This window comes from Pleurodeles waltl, chromosome 10, assembly GCF_031143425.1.
Source record: "Pleurodeles waltl isolate 20211129_DDA chromosome 10, aPleWal1.hap1.20221129, whole genome shotgun sequence".
In the NCBI taxonomy this organism is placed as follows: Eukaryota; Metazoa; Chordata; class Amphibia; order Caudata; family Salamandridae; genus Pleurodeles; species Pleurodeles waltl.
Genome location: NC_090449.1, coordinates 238628745 through 238650587, shown reverse-complemented (window position 1 = coordinate 238650587; position 21843 = coordinate 238628745). Strand labels below are relative to the sequence as shown.

General features: G+C 44.8%; 1 protein-coding gene across 1 annotated transcript in view; it reads left to right on the top strand.

The window, feature by feature from the left end:
* THUMPD1 (THUMP domain containing 1) overlaps positions 1-20296 on the top strand; it is a 65212-nt gene extending 44916 nt beyond the window's left edge. The window contains exon 4 of the mRNA XM_069210270.1: positions 19285-20296. Coding sequence (XP_069066371.1) covers positions 19285-19667 — 383 coding nt within the window. The 3' untranslated portion in view covers positions 19668-20296. The remainder of the gene's footprint in view (positions 1-19284) is intronic.
* The last annotated feature ends 1547 nt before the right edge of the window (positions 20297-21843 follow it).

Below are 21843 nucleotides of genomic sequence, written 5' to 3'. Positions count from 1 at the left end.
CCATTTTTCCCATACTTTATGGTATACAGTGGCACAGGTGCTGCCAGAGGTCCCAGAGGGCATGCAGGACACTCTCTCACAAGCTGTCAAAGATAGGAGAGATGCAGCAAAGTTTACAGTAAGGTGTGGTTTGGAAACGACTGACTTGCTGGGTAGGGCGATTTCATAGATGGAGGCCCTTCGTCACTACGCCTGGCTTCATACATCTGGCTTTTTGGGGGATGTCCAGGCAAACCATATGGACATGTCCTTCTATGGCTCGCGCCTGTTCGGTGAAAAGCTACAGCCAGATCCTTTGGCCTCTCGGCGCCTGCTCGCCAGCAGTCTGCCTTTTGCCCCTTTCGAGGCTCTGGAAGGGGCAGGGTACCATGCCACCCACAGCTCAGCCACCGTCCTCCATCATCACAGCATCCAGTTCTAGGGCAATATCGTGGTACCTTCAGACCCAGAGGGTCTAGCCAGAGGTCGGCCACCACCCAGCCCCCCTTTTCCACAAAGCCTAAGCCCTCCTTGTATGGTTCTGCAAGACCATATTCGTCCAGTTGGAGGGAGGATTCGATTTCATCTCCCTCACTGGCGGTCCATAACATCGGACAAATGGGTTTTGCAGATCATACAGAAGGGCTATTCCCTCCCCTTCCAGTCTTTCACTCCCTCTATCCCTCCATGGAAAGAACAGCTGATGGAGGATCATTTAATCTTGCCCGCAAGGATTTAATGTCTCTCTTGGCCAAGGGAGCCATAGAAAGGGTCCCAAAGTCCGAAGTAGACAGTGGTTGATATTCCTGCTACTTTCTGATTCCAAAAAAGAACAAGGGTCTTCGCTCTTCTCTGGATTTATGGGACGTCAGTCGCTTCCTCAAAAAGGAGAAATTCAAGATGCTCACTCTTGCTCAGGTTTTGTTTGCCCTAGACCAAGAGACTGGATGGTAGCGCTGGACTTGCAGAATGTGTATTTTCACATCCCCATCCTGCCAGCCCACAGTGTTACTTGCGGTTCAAGGTGGGCCACGAGCACGTTCAGTTTAACGTGCTCCCCTTCGGTCTCACCAGTGCCCTTTGGGTGTTCACAAACACAGTAGCAGCTCATCTGCGCAGGTTAGGGATTTCAGTATTTACCTACCTCGACGACTAAATGTTGAAGGCTCCTACTCCCCAGACTCTCGTCACCCACCTTCAGACTATGGCAAATCTCCTGCATTTGCTGGGGTTCACTATATATGCGCAAAACTCAACCTGACTCCCTCTCTGAAGCTCTCTTTTATCGACGCTCTTCTGGACACAGTACAGTTTCGGGCTTATCCTTCCGAGCAGTGAGTCCAGGATATTCAGGTTATACTACTTATGTTTCTGCCTCCATCCTGGATTTCGGTGAGACAGACTCTGAGGCTATTGGGCCTCATAGCCTCATGCATCCTCTTAGTCAAGCATGCCAAATGGCATATGAGGGCTTTGCAGTGGGACCTGAAGTTCCAGTGGGCACAGCATCCAGGGAATCTCACTGACACTGTTAAGATCGCAGAAGGAACTGCAAAAGATTTGCAGTGGTGGTTAGTGAACTGCGATTGGGGCAGAGGGAGACTCCTCTCCTTTCGCCAGCCGGATCTCACAGTAGTGACAGATGTGTCACTTCTAGGATAGGGTGGCCATCTGGCAGAGGTGGCAATTAGAAATCTCTGGTCTCCGGCATAATCCGTAATCCATATCAATTTACTGGAGCTCCGGGCAATCAGACTGGCATTGAAAGCATTTCTTCCTGTTGTAAAAGGGAAGATAGTGCAGGTGTTCATGGACAACACTGCTGTAATGTACTGCAACAAGCAGGGCGGTGTGGGGTCGTTGACCTGTTGTCAAGAGGCCCTGCATCTCTGGACATTGCTGGAACAACAGGGCTCAACACTGGTGGTTCAACACCTGGCAGGTTCTCTGAACGCCAGGGCAGACTAACTCAGCTGTCGATGCCTAGCGGATCACGAGTGGTGTCTCCACCCAGAGGTGGTGCACGGACTCTTGCAGCAGTGGGGAGAGCCTTGGTTAGATCTGTTCGTCTCCTCAGAGAACGCACAATGTTAGCAGTAGTGTGTGTTGGAGTTTCCAAAGCAGCAATCACTCGGCAATACTTTTAGTCGTGAGTGGTGTTCAGGCCTCCTACACGCATTTCCGTCCATACCACTTCTGCCCAGAGTTCTCAAGAAGATCAGGAATGACTGGGCCCAAGTAATCCTAGTTGCTCCGGACTGGGCTCAGAGAGTCTGTTATCCCGATCTTCTAAAAATGAGCATTGGTTCTCCGATCAGGCTGCCCCTTTGGGAAGATCTTCTGTCCCAACATCAGGGGAAGGTTCTCCACCCGAACCTGTCAACTCTGCGTCTGCATGCGTGGAAATTGAGCTGCGACAGTTGACGGCCTTTGACCTTCCTCCCAAAGTCTTGTAAAGTTATTTTGGCAGCCAGTCGTCCCTCCACTAAAACGGTATATGACTACCATTGTAACCGCTTTGTATATTATTGTGCAGAAAGATCTATTGATCCTCTTTCTGCTTCTCTTTCTGACATCCTTCTCTTTATACTTTCCCTTGCCCAGCAGGGTTCTGACTTGGGTACTCTCAAAGGCTATCTTTCTGCCTTATCTGTGTTTTTTCGGCTGCCTGAGCAGCCTTCACTTTTCAAGTCTCCTATTGTACATAGATTTCTTAAATGGCTGGTACATATGTTTCCCCCTACTCCCTTTGTTATGCCTCAATGGGACTTAAATCTGGTCCTCACATTTCTCATGTGCACTCCCTTCGAGCCCTTACACAACTATTCCCTCCGGCTGCTCACCATCAAGACAGCCTTCTTAGTGGCAATAACATCTGCCAGTGAGATGCAAGCTCTTTCATCTAAGCCACCGTATCTTACCATGTTTCCAGGCAAGGTGGTTCTCAAAACATGTGACTCTTTCCTTCCCAAGGTGGTGACCCCATTTCATCTGGGTCAGAATATCGTCCTGCCCACCACCTTTGCTCCACAGCATCCCTCTAAGGAAGAGGAGCGATTCCACTGACTGGACCCAAAAATAGAGTTGTCGTTCTACCTTGACCGCACAAATGAGTTCCGGTGGATGGCCAACTCTTTGTGGGGTACGTGGAAGCAAAGAAGGGGCAGGCAGTGCAGAAACTAACCATTTTGCACTGTGTCCTTCTCTGCATTACACTGCTACACACTGGCCAAGAAGCAGCCTCCTGAGGGCTCATTCTACTAGGGTCAAAGCTGCTACAACTGCGCTAGCACTGGGTGTTACAGTCCTAGATATCGGTAAGGCAGCAACGTGGGCATCCTTGCACACGTTTGCAGAACACTACTGCCTGGACAATCAGGCTTGGAGAGACGAACACTTTGCCCGTTCGGTCCTACAGGACTTTCTAGTGTAAGAAAATCTATCCGCAGCCTACCGCCAGGAGGTTATGGCTTGTGTATCTATTCTAAGGTAAGGAAGCTGCAGCTAGAAGTCTCTTTCAGATGAACAAGTTACTTACCTTCGGTAACACATTATCTTGTAGAGACTCTATCTAGCTGCAGATTCCTTACACCCACCCATGCCACCCTGCTCTGCGGATATGTCTAATAGGGTCTGAGATTGCCCCTTTGAGGGCCCTAGTTTTTTGCACAGATGAACTGTTAGTTCTATCCATGGGTCTGCGCTTCTGGTGTGGAAGTTGGTGGGGAAAAGAATTGACGTACGTGCTCCTGTGTGGTGCTTTTATAAGTGACTGTGACATCACAGACGGCTTCGACCGTGCCACGCAGATCCGAACATTGCCACTCGATGGAGCGCGCAGGGTACTGCTCAGCAAAAATTCTGGATTCCAAGCCGACGCCAGGAAATTCTAAGGCAAGAAATCTGCAGCTAGATAGTCTTTACCAGATACTGCGTTACCGAAAGTAACTTGTTCTTCAGGTAAACTGCAGTCGAACATATATTCTTTATGGCACTATCATCCTATTCTTAATCAAACATCATTTGGTTGAGGAGACACAGACCAAACCTACTGCAAATATGTCCTTGGTAGTACTTTAAAATTAGCCGATTCGCCTAACTTGATTTCACTTCTTTGAAACCTATGTACGGTAAAGTTTTACGTACAGTGTGTTCGTTTCTGTGGCCCGGTGGTCAATTTGTGATTGTTGTGACATTACAGCAGTCCTCCTTCCTCTTTCAGTAGTATTTCCAGATCATTACCGACTACATTAACAATACTTAGGAAGATTTATGTACCTGAAAAGAAGTAGACCGATCGACTAACTGGAAGCCAACTCGGTGAGGTGGGCAGGGCACTAAAAGCCTTCATTTTCTTGATAGGGAACAAAGTGGTCATGGTTCAGACAGGCAACATGGTACAAATTACTAGGTAAATTACCAGGATGGACAATTGTATGTGGTTTCTGAGAGCTATAGTTTTTTGATTTACCCATTGCCCAGGAGCTTGCCTTCTCTCCCTCAAAGCCTCATGCTTTCCAGGAGAGGAGTGTGTGTTGGCTGGTGGTTGAAAGCTTTACTTATCCCAGCCTTACTCTGTTCTGGAGTATTAGTTTCTCAAATAGGACACCAAGGTGGTATTACGGCTAGAGCACACTGTACCACTCTGTGCTGCATCTTCTTCTGTATCCACCAGCTGTGGAATGCGACAGTGAGTCCAATCAATGCGCTTTGTATAGTGCTGCACAAACCTGTCCCTGCACTCTGACCCGCGCATTTAGTGAAAGGCGGACCATCTGTATGAAGCCTCCTGGTTTGCCTTTCACAGCAGGCAGAGATACAGCCTCCGTTTCAAAGAGGGAAGGGATCCCAGCAAAGATGGGTGCAGTGAGTGACTGCACCCGCCTGCAGGAGGATGACTGGAGGGTCCATAGTAGCCATTTCTCTCCTTCCTGGGGATGCCGTTACGGTGCACACTGACATTGCTCTACCTCTCTGTGTCCAACAACCAGTGTGCCTCATGATAGCATCTTTATCATTGCCTATGCACACAGTGCGGGCCCAAATGCAAAGTGTTCCCTCATTTACATGGGCCCAAATCCCATTGCAAATGAGGAAATACCCCCATTGTGTTGCACTGGATCATATGTGCGCTTCCGGTATCCATATTACAGATGGGGCAGTGTCACCATCTGTGGCAAAGTACCCAAGAGGTGTGGACACAACTGGGGCATGGGCACATTCAGCTTGAGGCGATTTCTGTAATGTGCCTGGAATGCAGAAGTATTAACTGTAGACTCACTTGCCATTCAGTCTCTGGAAACCTCCTGTTTGCCCATTCCCCAAACCCCTTGGTTAGCTACATTGTGTCCAGGATGAGATGGGAGTAATTGTTGGTTATCGTCGTTCAAACTGGGATCAGGACGCCCTCATATCTGCTTTTCTGCTTTCTCTTGGAGGCACAATATAGAATTCTTCCTCTGGACTCCCCTTCTTTGCACAATGACCTCTCCTGCCCACACAGATGCTCACATATTACTACTCTCAAGTAAAAAACTGAGAGGTGGCCAGGCTGATACATCTCTATGGAAGTAGTGCAGAAGTCTGTCAGCCCAGATGTCAAGCTGCCATCCCTCAAATATAGCTGATATTGCCACTCATATGAGCCATGAGGTAAAGCAAAGGTCCTCAAGCCTTTTTTGGAATCCTTACGAGGATGCAAATGTTTTTGCAGGATGGGCTCTCCTTCACGTGAGCAATTTCTACCTTGATTGCTCAGCTGGCTGCAGCTTCAACTAAAAGAACACCATGGGGGAAAGGACATAAAGGTTGGGCCATCTTCTAAATAGTTTCTTGAAATTTGCCTTCAGGTCTTAGTGTACTCCAGAACCACACATTAGTCCAAAAAGGACGTGTCATTAGATCCTTTTGGATTCTTTGTCATCCGATGTGTGACTGGGATAAGCCATCCATATATCCAGCATGCCCACTAGCCAAGTTGGATCATGTTCATCTTGTCTTATAAGCGCTCTAGAATTTTCTTGGCGGACTGCAGGCTAAGATGCTACTTTCTGGGATGGATGATCCAGGACTCCGCAATAACAGTGCCTGCACCTAGTTCAGTTTCCTGTATGCTCATTTGCCTCAAAGATTCACTCTTTCATAGGTAGCTTTCACTTCCGGTTTGGAAAAACAAGCAGACTGCAAGACATTGCATCAAAGTATTTGCGTGCACATCTGCTTTGGTTTCGTCTTTGGGTTACCAATGTGGGAGGCTAGAGTATAAAGCCTGCAGAAGCAAAAATAGAAGTACAATAGAGGAAGAAGGAAGCCCGGGGTTCTGCCTATATCTCTAGTAGTGCACTAAGCAACTTGCATTCAGGCTAGTAATTGTCCTGGGTAGACGGCTCCCGCAGTGCAAAGTGTGTACATATGGGGTGGGGTTTGAATATATAGCAGGTTAATAATGGTGCTCACAGGAGAATCTGACCTTATGGCCTATCTATTTATGATATATCACGTACCTTGCCCAGTAGGTGTCCAAGCACTTTACAAAAGCACAACCGAATAAAAAAGTTATAGTGCTATAGATTGAACACCATATAATGCAGATAAAACATTTGTAGAAGAAAGTACATAAAGCAAACTTTTTTTAAAGTATTTACATCTCTTTTTTTTCTGGATCACAGATGTTGACGTAAGTAAGAGTACAAACACAATATAAAATAAAAGCAACATACAAGTGGAAATAGGATGCAGCAATAAAAGACAGACTATTCACACCATACATATAACAGACTTTAAATTCATGGCATGGGGAATATTACTTGAAGAGGTGACAGTGGAGAATTAGCTGTTCTATTTTAGTACTTCATCTGAAGGACTATTGCATAGCACCTTAATTATAGTTTCATGTTCAATATTGCATATCCTAGTTTCCTTAAAAATACTTGCATAAGAAGCACTCCTTATGATGAAGAGATAAAGGACCTGATTTAGAACTTGTAGGACGGGTTACTCCGTCACAACAGTGATCAATGTCCAATTGGATTTAATGGGATTTCGATCTCAGAGGATGGGACATCTGTCACCATTGTGACAGAGTAACCTGCCTGCCAAGTTCTAAATCAGGCACAAAGTGTCTTGTTTTTTTTCTTTCCAGAAGAAGCGCAACAGAGCGCCTTCGAGAGTGCATACCTTCAGAATGTCAGTTTTCTTTTCTGCAGAGGAATTCTGAGCCCCATAATGTACAGTTTAGTGGACAGTAAATGCCAGTTTAAGGAATCTTTAGGTTTCAGTGAAAAACTATGTAAGACGTTGAACACAGAAGTTATGTAGCCTTAGTAATTAGTTCTGGATACCTGTCGGGTGCAAGGGGGATGTTGTGCTCCTCAGAGCAGTGTATTGATAAAGCCCAATCTCATACACCTGGGAAACGAACAGCCATTTTGAAATTAGTCTCAGGAACGAAGATTATTTTGTGAGGAGTTAATCCTAGTGATCTGATGGAAACTATTTCAGAAGTGTAAGGAAATCCTGCCGAGATTGAATAGGAACCAGTAGTTGAAATATCATCAAATCTTTACTTAGCGAGGTAAATATTTTTTGGACATGACAGTGGTGCTCGTATATATGGGAGATGTGAATTGAAACATCACCGTAGTTCTGTACATACTAGAATAATGTGAATAATTGCCTTGCAGCGATTTTTTACATGCCAAGGAAACATGGCTACTGGCTTTACAGTGGTCCTGTACATAACCTCACAATGTGAGTTCTGGTATAGCAGTGGTGTTTTCCAACCTAGGGCAATGAAGACACTGGATTTAAAAGAGTAATTGTACTCAAATGGATAACTTGAGTGTCTGCAGCCTGGACCTGTGTGACAACCTAAATGATAACTTAAATGTCTGTAGCATGAATCTCTAGAATTTCTTGTCCTAGACCTAGCAATGTTAACAGCAGCCCTGGCAGCACGAACTGCTCTGTGGCAAAGTTTTTTTTGCCGCTAAGCATCTGTGTTTTTGTATCTGGCACGGAATGTTTTTCGAGACGCTTAGATAGTTGAAATATTGCTTTATCGTCCTCTGGAGCACAGTCAAATATTAGAATAATTCATTAGCTCACCTTCTGAAACTCCTGTAAATGCCATACCTTTTTAGCCAGACTTTCTGAAATGTGTGCTATAAAATACATTTCTACAGCCCTGTGCTATTTTCAGCTTATGCTTTCTGACTTTTTTCGACATAAAAGGTTTTTTATGCAGGCAAGGCTTTTTCTTCCTTTTGGCAGCTCCTTTTTGTGGAACACCTGTTGCCTTTCATGTGTACCTTTTGTGAGATGTCACTGTGGCTGCAGGAAACAGTCATCCCATCATCTGGTAACCAAAGGACGGCAAGAGCCAGCGTCCTCTGCATCTGGCCATTGACATGAATTAAAATGCAGCTGAAGATATTTGGATGGGGGAGATTCCTCCATCTCATTCCCGAGCCATCTGGAAAGGGTCAAGTTTGCTTGTTCCATCTGCTTGCCTGCTTCAGTGTGGCATTGGACTACCAGGGCAGAGTATGATTTACAGTCTGTCCCTTAATTCAGGATGGTCCAAGGAGCGCCATACCTCTTTGCTGACTTAATTCTTTTTTTTCATTCTTTTTATTATGTAGTAAACAACAACACAGAAAAGACATCCGACATGGACATCTCACAGCACCCAATCATTGGATGTTAGGTTGCTCCTTATACAAAATATCGTTGTCTCCAAGATCCCTCTATCCCCCCCCCCCCCATACTCCCTATATTTTTTTGTAATTTCCTGGGGAAACCTCTACTTTTATATATTGTGTGCAATGCCGTAATCCATCCCTGCCTTCCATTGTGATATGGTGGATGCATCCCTGCTCCCCATCTATGAGCAACATCTCTTTGTGCTGTTTTAAGTGTTACGTTGCAGAAAAGTAATGTATGTTTAGGAAACATTTTGGTCCCACCGTATCCCTAGCGTGTCGAGTTTTCGTGTCTCCTCCCCTGAGATCTCAACCACTTTGGAGAAGCATTTCCCTATTCGAGTCCAGTATCGTTTGATGAGTTGACATTCCCATATTGTGTGCACCAGAGTCCTGGGGTGGCCATAGCCCTGTATACATTTGTCATTGTCAACCCTATCCACCAGGAGAACTCGACTTCTGGTAATGTATGTGCGGTGTAGGATTTTCAGCTGCATCATTCAAAACACAGCCCTTGTGGGGATGACGGCATACCTCTCCCCTGTCCTCGTCCGTGAGCACCCCCAGGTCCACTTCCCAGCAACGTAGCCTGGGAAGGTTGGCAATTGGCCACCAGTGTCTAGTCTGTGAGTGAGATTGTGTGGCTGTACACAAGGGACAGCAGTAGCTTATATCCCAGCAGCGTCACCTCCGGAACTTCTCATAGTTTGTCTCTGTATTCTCAGCAGGTGTTTTGGACTTGGAAGTGTTGCAATGGAGTCATCTCGAGTTGGGATTGGAACTCAGAGAAAGGGATCTGGCCCTACGGTCTCCACATGTCACCCAGTTTCGATATCCGAATCAGGCCCTACTGGATCTGCATTCTAGCCTGCGCATGCGCCTAGGATAACTGAGTCCCATAGAGGGGCTTCTAGTGTGAGTCTTCTCAGCCATCCCATGTTTTTTATTTATTTATGATTTTCCAAATTGTATTCACTAGATCTGTCAGTGTGTGGTTAAGGGGTGTAGGGGGTGATGTGGAGCCTGCTGCCATCATACAGTTTCCCAACTTATCCCTGGGGGCTTAGCTGTTTACAGTCTGATTTTTAGAGAGGGCTTTTCCTGAGGGGCAAATGTCCAGTTGTTGACTAGTTTCAGTTGCACAGCACAGTACTGTAGGCAGAAATTGGGTAGGCTGAGCCCCCTATCGTATGGATCCCTTACTGGAGTTGGTAGTTGTTAGACCTGGCATCCCTAGGCTGGTCTCACCCCAGACATTTTGCCTTTTACCTATATCTTTTTTGGCCTTCGGACTCTGAGCACTTTACCACTGCTAACCAGTGCTAAAGTGCATGTGCTTCTCCCCTAAACATGGTAACATTGGTGTATCCCAATTGGCATATTTAATTTACCTGCAAGTCCCTTGTGACATGGTATACCATATACCCAGGGCCAGGAAATTAAATGCTACTAGTGGCCCTGCAGCACTGATTGTGCCACCCACTTAAGTAGCCCTGTAAACATATCTCAGGCATGCCACTGCAGAGCCTGTGTGCAGTTTCACTGCCATCTAGACTCGCCACTTAAAAACTCTTGCCAAGCCCTAAACGCCCATTTTAGTACATATGTTACCCATAAGGTAGGCCCTGTGTGACCCACAGGGCAGGATGCACATATTTAAAAGGCAGGACATGTACTTTTACGTTTTACATGTCCTGGTAATGAAAAACTCCCAAGGTCATTTTTCATTACTGTGAGCCCTGCTGCTGTAACAGGCCAGCATTGGGAAATCCTTAAAATACTTTAAAGCTGTAATTCCTGATCTGAGAGCAGTAGCTGCTTCATGTTTGGTATCATTGGAATGGCAATGATAAATCCTCTTGACTGGTAAAGTCAGATTTTGTTGCTATTTTACGAATGTCACTGACATTGCTGACTTGCCTCCGGTTCTACTAATGGTCTCGGACATCAAAGGCGTCAGAGCAGCTTCCCTTCAGCCCACAGTCCGCTTTTGTCAAGTATCGCAGAGTGGCTTCCCTGCAGCTTGCTGCCTGCTTTTGCCAAAGATCGCAGAGCGGCTTCCCTGCAGCTTTCCGCCCACAATTGCCAAGGATCGCAGAGTGGCTTCCCTGCAGCCTGCTGCCCGCTTTTGCCAAGGATAGCAGCACAGCTTCCCTGCAGCTTGCCGCCTGCAAATGCCAAGGATCGCAGAGTGGCTTCCCTACAGTCTACCATCCGCTTTGCCAAGGATCGTAGAGCGGCTTTGGCCCGACCAGCCACCACACCATCTCCTTACTTCTCAAACCGTGGCCATGGTGGTGATTCCCCTGGTGCTGCTGGTCCACTAACAGCTCCCCCATGGCCTCAATAGTTTTTCTTTCCACCACATTGGGGAGAGACTTAATCGCAAACACAACACCTGGCTGCTCACTGGGAAAGAGCATGACTCCAGTATTACCACAATTTATTTAAATGAAGTGCATTCATATCACAGAATTTCCCACATCATCTTAAACCAGGAAACTTGATACAAGCACTGACTTCATAAGTTTGAAAAGTGAGATACCTTAATTGGCTTTTTGTCACTTTGGTCTTATTTTTAATAGATAAAGATTCTGTTTTCCTAACACTGTGTGGAGTCTTTTTGTGGTGTTCTCATTGTGATTACTATAGGTGTGCTGCTTAAATATTTTACAGATTGCCTTTCTAAGTGTTTGCACCAAGTTACCAGAGGGTGAGCACAGGTTAATTTACGTTATATATTTGACTTACCCTGACTAGGATTGTGGTCCCTATTTGGCCAGGGTGCATACAGCTGCCAACTAGAGACCCAATTTCTAGCAGTAGTGCTATGCAGGGTGGGAGGGTTCTTCCATCCCATAGCAGGGCCTGTGTGGTTTTCTCTACAATTTTAAAGAATTCCTATGGGACTTCAAACAGTGTATTTTGGAGTAAATGGAGGAATTTAGGGAATGTAATAATCTCATACAGAGATGCTCTACCCATTAGGGATAAAGGGAGTGTTCTGTAGTGTCTGACATCTCTCTTATACTTGTCCAAGGCCCACCCAAGTTGTGTTCCAGAATGGTTCCTGGGGTTGCACGTAACCCAAACTCCTAGATATCAGAAGCCCCCTGAGTCTAGCGCAGCGGGCAGTCCTATAATCTCTGAATGGGTCTATTGGGACAGTGGAAGCATGACAGATTTTTGCCATTTTATAAATTTCCCTGAAGGATTGCCATAAGTATTGAGCATCTCTAGAGTCCTGGGGTCCAATAGATATAAAAATATATCTTCTTCATACAGGGAGATGATATCCTTTTGTTCTGGTGTGCATCTCAACCCTAGCTGTCCACCCTCACCCAACACTACAGGGATTCCAGGGCATGCATGAAAAGGAGGGGACAAAGTGGGCAACCCCTGCCTGGTTCTGCATCCTACATAGAATCTTTGAGTGAGTACCACGTTCACCTGTACCCTGGCTGTCGGCTATATGTAAAACAGTCTGACTCAGAACACACATTCTTTAATGAATCCCATTATGTCAAGAACTGCCCATAGGAAGCCCCATTTATCCTACTCAAAAGCCTTTCTGGCATCTAGAGAAAGCAGCACATCTGCTTCTGCCACATTATGTCTCTGGACCAGACATCCGAAGGGTTGCCACATTTCGTTGGGTGGTCATTTGGGCATAAAATCCGATTGGTCAGGGGCCATCAGTCTGACGATCACCTGTTTCAGCCTGTTTGCATGGAGCTTTGCCAGTATTTTGACTTTTAAGTTGGGCAAAGTGATTGGCCTATAAGGGTAACATTGCTCTGGGAATTTGCCCTTATGAATCATGACCGTGGTGGTAGTTCTCAGGTCCAGGGTAAGGGCCTCCTCCCTCCTGTCTGCGAACAGCATCTGGCTTATCGATACTGTCACCAGGTGGCTCACATATCTATAGAACTGTGGAGGGAAGCCATTAGGTCCCGGAGTCTCTGTCCTTTGGAGTTGCTGGATGGCCTTGCATATTTCCTCTGTCTGGAGCTCCCCGTCATAGGCCTCCGAATCAGGGTGGGTTAGTGTTGGTGTGGGAAGGTCTGTTACAAAACGCCAGATGTCTGCTACACCGCTGTCCATTTGGACTATAGCAGTCCACTAGGTGGGTACGACTCTCTGTGCAGTGTTGCCTGCCTTGTGTTTTGGTATCCCCTGGTTATCTATAGTGTAAGGTATCCTGCCTCAAGTGCCACTTGTGCTATCAATTTCCCCCCTCAGATACTCACTTCACATAGTCTGTGAAGTTTAAAGTGGCATTTGGGTCCTGCTTCATCTTCTCTCAGGCTATGATACTCCTTCCTTGCCAAGGCAGAGTGGTTCCAGAGGTCTGGCGAGGGCTGACGCCCGGGGTCCACCTCATTTCATCAGTTATGTTTCAGGCCCAGCCACCTCTTCTTTTGGTCTCTCCTGTTTCTTACCCATTATGTGAGATATTAGATAGCCCCTCGTGACAGCTTTATAGGCCTCCCATGTGGTTACGTGAGAGGGTACTAAGTCAGTGTTTCCTTAAAATAGAGCTCAGTGACCATCATCCGGTGCTTTCTAGTGTTCCAGTCTTGTAGTTTCCTGGGGGTTCATCCTCCAAATCTCATATTTCCTCCCTGCCACCCTCCCCACCGCCATTACCACCTCGCAAGGTGGGTGTACATTAGGGAGTGATCTGAAATGCCCCTGGACAGGTAATTCTTATCATGATATCATCCTACTTGGTTCCAGGGGACCAGGAAATAGTCAAGTCTAGACATTAACCCTGCTGCTGCGCTGAGTAAGATTAGCATTGATCAGCGAGTTGTGCGTTGTGCCATGTAGCTAGCATTCAAATGGTGTTCAGGGAGGAGCGGGCCCTTCTGGCAGGCTGCTCTTATCACTGCATCCCTGTCTTTAAAGTTTAGAAAGTGGGAAATTATTGGTCTTGGCCTTGGTACTGGTCTCAGCCCAATTCCAGCTATTCTGTGGGCCTGCTGCACTGCAAAGTGAGGTGAGAATCTGTGGTGTTCATCCGAGGGAAAGGAACTCCTCAATGAAGTTTCTTCTGCTTTTTCAGGTATTCCCACAAATAGTACGTTATTGTGCTGTGATCTACCCACGGCGTCCTCTGCTCTGGTGTGGAGTAGTTTGGTGGTCTCTTTGAGAAGGTAGATTTCAACGGTCAAACTTTTGATTGAACCAGAGTTTTCTTTTAGGGTAGTCTCCGTTATGGTCACTCGGTCAGCAATTTTACCCATATCTGTCTGTATTAGTATGATATCCACTGCCACTGTTTCTATTCCCATTTCTAAGCCCGCTCTGGAGGCCTAGATAGCTTGTAGCAGTTCCATAAGTATGGGACCTTGATATTTTTTTTTTTTCCCAGTTGCCTCCTCTACCATCACCATATTTCCCTTTTTTTTCTCCACCCCTCTTTTTACGAATGCACATTTGTGTACCTGGTAAGATTGGGGTCCACTTGGGCCTTTGGCCCTCACCATGCCATTGGTCTTGCCGCCCGGTGTGGGGCGCTGTGTCACTGTCTGGTGTGAGAAAGTGTTGAGTGTTCCTAGGGGAGGGAACAGACTGAGAGCTCGGACCCTGTGAGTGAGAGTTTGCTGCCATGTCTATCCCTCCTTATACCCCTGAGAGTGTGGTTCATCAGCTATAGCTCACCTGTGGATTTCGGCCAATGTTAGTAGCTGTTCTTGAGTGGCAGCAGGTAGAGTCTAGAAAGCATTGGTCCTTCTCGGTTAGGGCCTCAAGGAGGCACGGTTAGCCCAATTCAGTAGAGTAGTGGGTATGCTAGTTGGCACCATATCAATTGGTCTCCGCTGTTTTCATTCCTGTCTGGCCCTCAAATCGCCAAAGGTGTCAGTAAGGCTGTGCCATCCCAGGAGGGGAGACTATCTGGTGTGGGGGTTTCAATCTACATTGGAGGATTCCTCCTTGGCAGCAGTTTGGGTCCATGGACACTGTTTAGGGCAGAGGTATGTGGTGCAGTACCACCCCCCCCCCCTCCCCCATGAGTAGGAGCACCACCGATGTTTTGCCTTGCAGTGGGACCAGCCGTGATATTGAGGGTGCAGCTTAGTTTTGGAATGGGCTGAGTGGACGGTGCCTTTGTCTTTCCCCAGGGTGGCTGCCGTGTCAGGTACCTCTCCTCACCATCCAATTACCCAGAGGAGGTCTGGGATTGGCCAGGGACACAGGGTTCTGGCTGCAATGGGTGTACTGAAGCAGGAGCTCACCTTGCAGCCACCATGTTGGATAGATGTCCTGGCCGTGTCCCCTTTTTGGACCAGTTCTTGAACCAGTTTGTTAAATATATCTGTTTCACAGACTTGTAAGACACTGCTATGATCAAACTCCTCTCACATTCATGTTGCAGTACAGATTATCTTTGTGCAAATCGTCCGTTGATAGTCATGGAAAGTTGAATGATACAGAAAGAGGTTTTTGTTTTTTTTGCATCAAAATTAGCTATACCAACAAACATTTGGTGTATTTCTTACCATTGCACCGTTTACTTAAACGATGATCTTCATTAAACCAAGTCATATTTTCTTTGTCCCAGTCCTCTCACTTCTTTATGGGTCTTGAGACTCTATTTTGATTTTGTTTGTGTACTGCTTTGGTAAAGTTACCAGTGAAGAGATTGGGCTGCTTATGCCAACCCTACGAAACAGGGTTCTTGGAGGAGAGAATAGCAAAACATGGACCGTGCCTCACGTTACAGAATAACATGAGGACATAAGGATAAGGATGAGAATGAGGTGATTCAGTTAATGAAGTTAATCGGTCCAGGCATTTCAGAACAAATGTTACTCGAGCTTTGTGTCCGCATGCACCATCAAGGCATCAGATTACATTTTGTGCTCAAATGCTGATTACAGCATCTAATTGTATATCCAAACCCATTTTGGACCTCTTTATGATGGTGTGCAAAATGAGTTTGTTGTAGGAAGCGCCAGAAAATGTTTGGAACAAAAAATCGTCTTTGAATTTGAAATTTGCCGGAGACTGTTGACCACCTCTGTTCTGGAATAGACCCTTTACACGAATCTGGCACTGTGACTGTGTTTGCAGTGTTTTGGTGCAAAGGTAACAGAAATCCTAACCAAAGTTTGAGGTCCATCATGAACAAAACTCCAGGGAGCCCATTAGGGTCCAGGCCATTGTTGGCTTTGCTCTAGTCTGTTACCTTTATAATGTCATATCCTCTAAGTCTTGAAATTAAAGATGGTCCCGGTTCTCTCAAAACCAAGTTAGCTGTACTAGTCACATATAGTGGTTTAATGTGATTCTCCCGTTAATTTATGGTAACAGTGCATAGACGTATAACTTAGCTAGCATCTATTTTAAAATGTTATTGAGTGTTCTATTTCCACTTTGTTTTAACATGATAGTGGAGTTGCTGTATGTGAAGCATAAGCATTCCCTGCCTCGTGTATTTTTTCCTAAATGCCAATTCATTTTTGTTGCTTGGGTAATCGAAAAACAATTTTGGTTGGTCCTTAATTGTGTAGTTCATAAACATTGGCATAGGCCGCCTTCACAATTGGTAATAAATGTTCTCTGGACTCTTGTGAAACAAATGGAAAATTAAGGGTTCTGACCCCTACTTGCTTTGTTTCTTTTTGCAAAATTGTCTTCGTGGGTGAAAGTCTGGGTGGACAGATGCTACACCTAAGACTACTCATTGCAAGCTATAACAGTGATGGGGAGTACACCTTAAGTTATTTGAGAATTCAATGCAGAGTTAACTTTGGTTCGTGTAGAATTACACCTACGTTGCAATTTCAAGATTTTTTAATTAACTTTTGTAAATCTTGGCCATTGTGTTTTGCCTCCTTCCGCAACTAAAGACGAGCATTTGGATAGCCAATTAGTCTCGGCAATGTAGGCATTATTGGCGTTGTCAATGTCTTTTAGCCATGTTGTATAGCAGCACGGCAGAAAAGTCCTTGAAAAATACACTGTCTAGCCGAGACCTAAAAAGTCACATACAGTAAGATGCAATGGCGATTAACTGCACTGTAGCCGCAGAGAAAGTGAAGAAACAACATGCGATGAAAGAGATAAACAAGCTATAACATAACCAATAGGTCTCTCCTTTTTTTGGATGTGAATGCAGACCTACTAGTTTTACCATTGTTTTTGCGGATATTGTTCAGCATGAGCAGACAATTAAAAGTGCAATGATGTCTGTGTGTGCACATGTAAATATAAGCTGGGGAGGTGGTGTTAAGTGCACAACGGCCCGGCACAGTTCACTGCTCTTCAAAGACCTACATTCAGTAGCATTCATATGTAGAAAAGTGTGCTAACCAACTACTGACCATGCTTGCGCTGCAGCAGTGCCAGGGCTGGGCCTCACACATGCACACCTTACTGCCAATCACCCCTGGCGACTGAGTTGATAGGAACGCAGAACACTACAACATTGTGACTTATCAATGCAACATTTTACAGGTCTTAGGTGATCCAACAGAGTCCTACTCTTGCATTGGAAGGTTTTGCTATTGGTGAAAGCAAAATTTCATCACAAAGCACGCTTTCTTATACAACAACAGGCATCTCTCCAATGCACTTTGAGCAGGGGGTCGAGGGGAGCAGGTAAGGGCGGGGAATTACTAGGCCTTTCCAAGTTATCACTGACTGAAGCTGACCTTTGAGACGGAGAGAAATAGGAGAAACAGCCAGGAATGCAGTGGACTCTGACGAAGTCTGAACCAGGAATAAAGACAATACAATTTCCCTTCGAGAAACGCCCAACAGACCAATACGTTTCCAGCAGTGCGAACAAGGGGAATAGGGGCTATGGGGGAGAGGGTAGAGATCATGTTTCATTTGCGCTGAAGTGGGGGTTGGAGGCCCAAGGAAAGTGGGAGGATGGCCGGCTCGCTTAAAAACCAGTTGTAGTATACCACACAGCGAGCACTTCTCTGACCACTTTCATGTCTTTAGCGGAGGGTGGGTGTTTTTATGCAAGCATCTCTGCAGAAATGTCTGCTCCATGAATAAATGACTTCCACAGCTAAGTTAACATTACTGCTTTAGAAAATTTAGCTAACATGAATACTTCTCTAAAATCACCTAGTAGCAGTTACGGGCGAAAACCCAAAGTGAGATTTCTTGAGTGGGCTTGGGATGTAATCGTCAAATAGTTACGTTTTCTTTTAACTAATTGGGTTATCATGAGCATCCAGAGTGCATAGAGCCAAGTTTCCCTCCAAAAAATGAGGCAAAACACAAGTTCAGAATTTTAACTTTAAAAAAAAAAAAGTTACTATAATGCTCTCATACGCCCTGAAGACAGTACAGTGCACTTTCTGAGAGTAGGTTGAGAGAGAAGGGTGGCACATATGTGCAAGCTCCCCTCGTGTCCTCAAAAGGCACAGCAGAGGAGGCAAGCAGGAGTGTTCCCTTACAAAGAAAGGTCACAGCACAGGCAGCAACAGTGCAAGAGCTCCTTGCACACTGAACAGGTACAGCGGCCGAGGCAGCACCACACACTCACAGCCAAACACGGCACAGGACACAAGAGCTCCCATCAGGCACGGGCACAGCATAGAAGCAGAACATATACACTTATAACAGCAGGACAGAGCCCCTCATTCAGAAAATGACAGCTCGCACACATACTGTGCACCAAAGACGGCAGCTGTGGAAACGCTCTTGCATACAGCACTCCATGCCCAAAGTACAATAGCAGTTCTGGCAGGTTCATCTATAATTTAAAAAAATAGAAAAAAATTCTAGAACAGATTACACTTGAATTGACATTTACCGCATGCTTTTCTGGTTCTCTTATCTACGGGTTTGTTTACAAATGCCCTATCAACTTTTCGATCACGCTAAGCCAAGTTGCAAAAAGGTAGCTTTCAATCAGATTACCAGCACGCCCATCTAGCGCTTTCCAACCATCTGCAAAATAGCGGATGGTCAATCTACAAAACAACTGGCAGCCTGCAGACATGTCTCTGGAGTGCTAGCTAGCTAATAAAAACAAAAACGAGATAAGAACAATGTTTACAGGCCTGTTTTCATTCAAGCTCGAATTCGAAAGGCAGGGGAAGCAGGGTGAGGTTTAGCTGAACGTTCACTCACCAGTAACACGAGTAGGAAATAGAGGAAATAAATTGTCCCACAGAACAAACACATAAACAACCAAAGCCTCAAGATATAGTATTTGGGCAGTGCTCCGTGGGAAGAAACAAACACAAAAAGGAGGGACAAAGAAGAAAGATTCATCACTAGCAAGTAAGCATTTTAAATAAAATACAATAGAAGGAACTGATAAAAAAGGTAAGTCACAAAGTATATACAATGCTTCGAAAGAGACAGCGCAAGCAATGTCTACCCAAAACCTAAAAAGATTTGTCTTCATAGCATTGAAAAATAAGTTGGTTTGTGATGAGTAATGGCACTAGATATTGATGCAATATGGTAACCTTAACAAATGTAGTGCAATAGGGTTTGGCAACCAAATATGCTGCCAAATTTTTCAGTCATAAAAAACACTCCTATCAATTATGTGCATAAATGTATTATGCAATATTTACGGTTAATTCAGACGTATTTTGTGTTTTTTCTTTTTGTCCTTTAGGAATTGTGGGAAGCTTAAATCCAGAGAACAAAGTAGACCTTACTAATCCACAGTACACTGTAGTTGTTGAAATTATCAAAAATGTCTGCTGTATAACTGTTGTTGAAGATTATATTCGTTTTAGAAAATATAATTTGCAAGAAGTTGTTAAAGAAAGCAAAAAGGAGACTGCTGATGATCCACTTACAACACAACCGGCTAAAATCCTCACAGAAACCCAGCAAACAGTAGAAACACACATAGACCAAAAATCCCAAGAAGAAATCGTCTCAGAAGCACATCAGGAAGAAGCTATCCAAGTAGAGAGTGCCAATGAAGCAGATAAAAGTGCTGCAAAACAGTTGAAAGAGCACACAGATACAAAGGAAGAGAAGCCGGAATAGTATTGGAGGGCGACTAGTGAATTCACCAATACTGAAGGGGCTGCAACTAGTTTGAACTTACTCTATGTATGTTTCTTTTATGTTTTAATACAGAAGTTAGTATAACATATCTAAGTATGAAAGTGGTCTGTGCCATTTAGTAATTGATTTTGTTTTTCAGTTTAGCAGACACCAAAGTTTTTGTGGATTTTAATAATCACAGACTCTGTATTATCCCAGTAAAGGAAATTAGGTTGTTGGGTTAAGTTTTTGAAATAATTCTGATGTAAAACATTAGTGTAAAGTTTAGGGAATCTGCTGCTTCAAATTCACAATTTTTCATTAATATGTCAGTTGAAAGTGTGAGCAGGGAGGTTCATGTTCAATGTGTGTAGGTACCGGTCAATATATATATAGTTTTTCAGATGGTGAATAGCAGCCGGGAGAAACAAATGGCAGTGGAGAAGATAAGAACAGTGATTTGTGGGGATTTGTCCATCATCCTGTTTTTGTTTAATGCATGGGAAAAGCTTACTTGTGCATTTTTGTGAAGGATTGCCGCGGTGTTGCGCCCTAAAAGATGTTGTAGTGGAACTTCTCATTTTTGTGCATATCAAGTTGATAGCAAATATTAAACCATATTATTTTAATTGCCTTTAATTCCTTTTTATAATCTTCAGTCTATCGCTGCATAGCATAGTTTCTTTATATGGCTTCTTTTGTCATCTTTGTCTTTAATGTGTTTTCTTTGTTAAATTCTTTTAGACAGATGTTTTTTCCACTATTTTGCTTCCTTCTCCAGTGCCAGGATTTCATCTTATTACTGTTTTCTCAGGTTAAACAATTTCTTTCATCTGGATGGTAACTTCCTGAGAAGAAGAAACTGTTTAGGAAGTGCTTGTCATGCACACACATCCATAAATGTGCCACTCAATATAATCAATATAATTTTGTTTGCCCCCTTGACCTAAATAATAATCAAATTATAAGTCCCTCTTGTCACCAGAAGTTATCTAAAAAGTGTTCTGACTTGTGCAGTAAGGTGCCAGCTTGCATAATCATACTATACATTTGTGGGGAAGATTCTGACCTTTGCATAGTCACAGCTGCATATGAGATGTAGTTGTGGGCGATGGACTAGATTTGTTGAATCAATATATCCACATAAGGGGGATTGGTTTATGGTTTTATGTAACAGATCAGTGCTTGTATGGGAAGAGATAATAAATTGCTGGGACGACAAAGAGATGTCTGAATGGGCGTGGATAGATGAAAAATATAAATGTATACAGGGAGTGCAGAATTATTAGGCAAATGAGTATTTTGACCACATCATCCTCTTTATGCATGTTGTCTTACTCCAAGCTGTATATGCTCGAAAGCCTACTACCAATTAAGCATATTAGGTGATGTGCATCTCTGTAATGAGAAGGGGTGTGGTCTAATGACATCAACACCCTATATCAGGTGTGCATAATTATTAGGCAACTTCCTTTCCTTTGGCAAAATGGGTCAAAAGAAGGACTTGACAGGCTCAGAAAAGTCAAAAATAGTGAGATCTCTTGCAGAGGGATGCAGCACTCTTAAAATTGCAAAGCTTCTGAAGCGTGATCATCGAACAATCAAGCGTTTCATTCAAAATAGTCAACAGGGTCGCAAGAAGCGTGTGGAAAAACCAAGGCGCAAAATAACTGCCCATGAACTGAGAAAAGTCAAGCGTGCAGCTGCCACGATGCCACTTGCCACCAGTTTGGCCATATTTCAGAGCTGCAACATCACTGGAGTGCCCAAAAGCACAAGGTGTGCAATACTCAGAGACATGGCCAAGGTAAGAAAGGCTGAAAGACGACCACCACTGAACAAGACACACAAGCTGAAACGTCAAGACTGGGCCAAGAAATATCTCAAGACTGATTTTTCTAAGGTTTTATGGACTGATGAAATGAGAGTGAGTCTTGATGGGCCAGATGGATGGGCCCGTGGCTGGATTGGTAAAGGGCAGAGAGCTCCAGTCCGACTCAGACGCCAGCAAGGTGGAGGTGGAGTACTGGTTTGGGCTGGTATCATCAAAGATGAGCTTGTGGGGCCTTTTCGGGTTGAGGATGGAGTCAAGCTCAACTCCCAGTCCTACTGCCAGTTCCTGGAAGACACCTTCTTCAAGCAGTGGTACAGGAAGAAGTCTGCATCCTTCAAGAAA